Below are 2,060 nucleotides of genomic sequence, written 5' to 3' on the forward strand. Positions count from 1 at the left end.
GAGAGCATGATTTTAGGAATCAGGATCGGATCGAGTGTATTGGTATCGATCATGCCTGATACCAATACAGATCTATAGTGTTGATATGGTCAAAGGGTAAAATGGTCAAAATAATGTTGGGATCAGTATCTAAGGGCAAAAACATCCGATTCAGGCCGATACATATATGATACAATAAACTAAATCTGAGAGAGAGAGAGGATTAAACATTCTTTTTCCCATTATTATTAGACACCACTTAACTCATGGACTAGGATAGTTAAACTTTGGGTTAAAACAAAAGCATGGTTAACTAAGAAAGACGACACTAACGGCCACTTGCCAGAGGGCTAACGGCTGTTTCCTTACAAGGGCTTGGCGGTAGACTACACTTTCCCGAAGAAGCAACAAAGCGTTGCACGAAGTTCTCGATTCTCTGTCCGTTAGTCTCTGTCAGTAACCGCTTCCCGCCAAACGGTAACGATTCCACTCCTCGCTCTGTCAGCACCCCATCCATCGTCGGCTCCATATCTTGAGAAATGAAACCGTTGGCCTGTACCATTTCACCGTTAGTAGCCGTCAAAAGAAGAAATATTTCCTTCGCTTTCTTAAAAATGCAAAATGATAAAAAGGGCCAAAAAAAAAAAAAGAGCAAACTTCACTGTACCTGGATTCTCATGTAGTCCGTTCGATTCCAACAGAAAGCGTTCCCGAGCATTTGGTCGACGGTTTCCGAGACGCCGTCAAGGACAATGTCAACGACCAACGGCGTCGAACATTTCCCGTTACGCTGCAGTTGCCGCCGTGACGGTGACTGTGAGGGACCACTCAAAGGCCCGTTACCTAGTGATAGAACGAGCAAGTCTTGGACGCCGTTTACGGAGGGGAAATCCCGTTTGTTATGCAAGGCATGAGTAACGGCAGCTCCCGTGGGGTTGTTCATGACGAGACCTCCGTCAATAGCCAGACACGACGTTTTGCCGTCAATGGAGGTCAGATGAAACGGTTTGAATAAGCTTGGAGTGGCTGACGTGGCACGACATACCTTCCAGAGTTCGAAATCGAAGCTCGGAGTCTCCGAAGCATCGGCACGGGAGAAGACGAACGGCGCAGAGCTGTTCAGATCGTAGCAAGGAACGAGGAGAGGTTTGCAAGTATCCTTCAAAGTCAACACCTTACCGTCCTCTCTGCTTAAAGCCTCTTTCAAGGTTTTATCGATGCTCTTACTCGAAAACCTGCGATTTCGTCGGAAAATCCCTCCATGCTTGACCTTAAACATCTCCGACTGTTTTTCCTGCAAAAATTTAACAGCGTCTCTGGCGGTGAACAACGGGCGACCGTTACCGGCGTCTGCCGTCAGCATTGCAGAGAAAATGGCGCCGATTCCCGTTCCAGCGAGAACGTCGAAGAAATCGATTATTCGAGATTGAGGATCTCCGGTTTTGGCTTGGATCTGGTCTTCTAGATGGATTAAGGCTGCTCCGGCAACAAGGCCTTTTGTTCCACCACCGTCAATGCTGAGAATTCTAGTTTTCTTGTCTTCACAATGCGATAGCCATTTCTGCTCCAGTCTCGAGAAGATCTCCTGCGTTATCTTGCTAAGCTCCATTTCTCTGTTTTTACAGAAGAAGCGAGAAAAGAAAGAGAAAAGAAGTAAGAGATACTTTAGCTTTGGTTCTTGATACAGAGATGTTGAAGCTGACGATGATATACTCTCAAGTTTCTGAGAAGGTATCCCTGAAAAAGAAGAAAGCTAGGTCACGCTTTCTTCCTGAGAAGCATTAATGGTGGTGGGAATTGCTTCTCTATGTCCTGTTTCACTCCAACAATCTGACTTTCTTCTGTTCAGGGCTTAGGCGCTCTCTCAGTCTCACTCACTCACTCACTCACTCACTCTCTTGGCCTCTGTCCCCAATGAGTGTGATAGTGTTGTTGTTGGTGGTACCTGGGTGCGTGCCGCGCTATGTGTGAAGCCCAAGTATGAGACAACGCGTGGTTCTTTATATACACGATTGACGATTCCCTGTCTCTCTCTTCGGGTTGTTCTCCTTTCTTCCAATTTTCTTTTTTTTTTATTATTT

General features: G+C 46.0%; 1 protein-coding gene across 1 annotated transcript; it reads right to left on the reverse strand.

The window, feature by feature from the left end:
- Positions 1 to 227: 227 nt before the first annotated feature.
- LOC122656726 (probable inactive patatin-like protein 9) lies at positions 228 to 1,603 on the reverse strand. Its single transcript, XM_043851356.1, has 2 exons — positions 647 to 1,603; positions 228 to 532 (listed from the first exon to the last, which is right to left on the reverse strand). The coding sequence occupies exons 1-2, from the start codon at positions 1,586 to 1,588 to the stop codon at positions 308 to 310; spliced, it is 1,167 nt and encodes a 388-aa protein (XP_043707291.1). The 5' UTR covers positions 1,589 to 1,603; the 3' UTR covers positions 228 to 307.
- Between the last annotated feature and the right edge of the window lie 457 nt (positions 1,604 to 2,060).

The sequence above is a fragment of the Telopea speciosissima genome, chromosome 1 (genome assembly GCF_018873765.1).
Source record: "Telopea speciosissima isolate NSW1024214 ecotype Mountain lineage chromosome 1, Tspe_v1, whole genome shotgun sequence".
NCBI classification, from domain to species: Eukaryota; Viridiplantae; Streptophyta; class Magnoliopsida; order Proteales; family Proteaceae; genus Telopea; species Telopea speciosissima.

Excerpts from the sequence above, each read along its gene's own strand:
- LOC122656726 (XM_043851356.1), bottom strand. The coding sequence starts at position 1,588 with ATGGAGCTTAGCAAGATAACGCAGGAGATCTTCTCGAGACTGGAGCAG. Across the intron at positions 533-646 it reads CGGACTACATGAGAATCCAG|GCCAACGGTTTCATTTCTCA; the intron begins GTACAGTGAAGT and ends GAAATGGTACAG.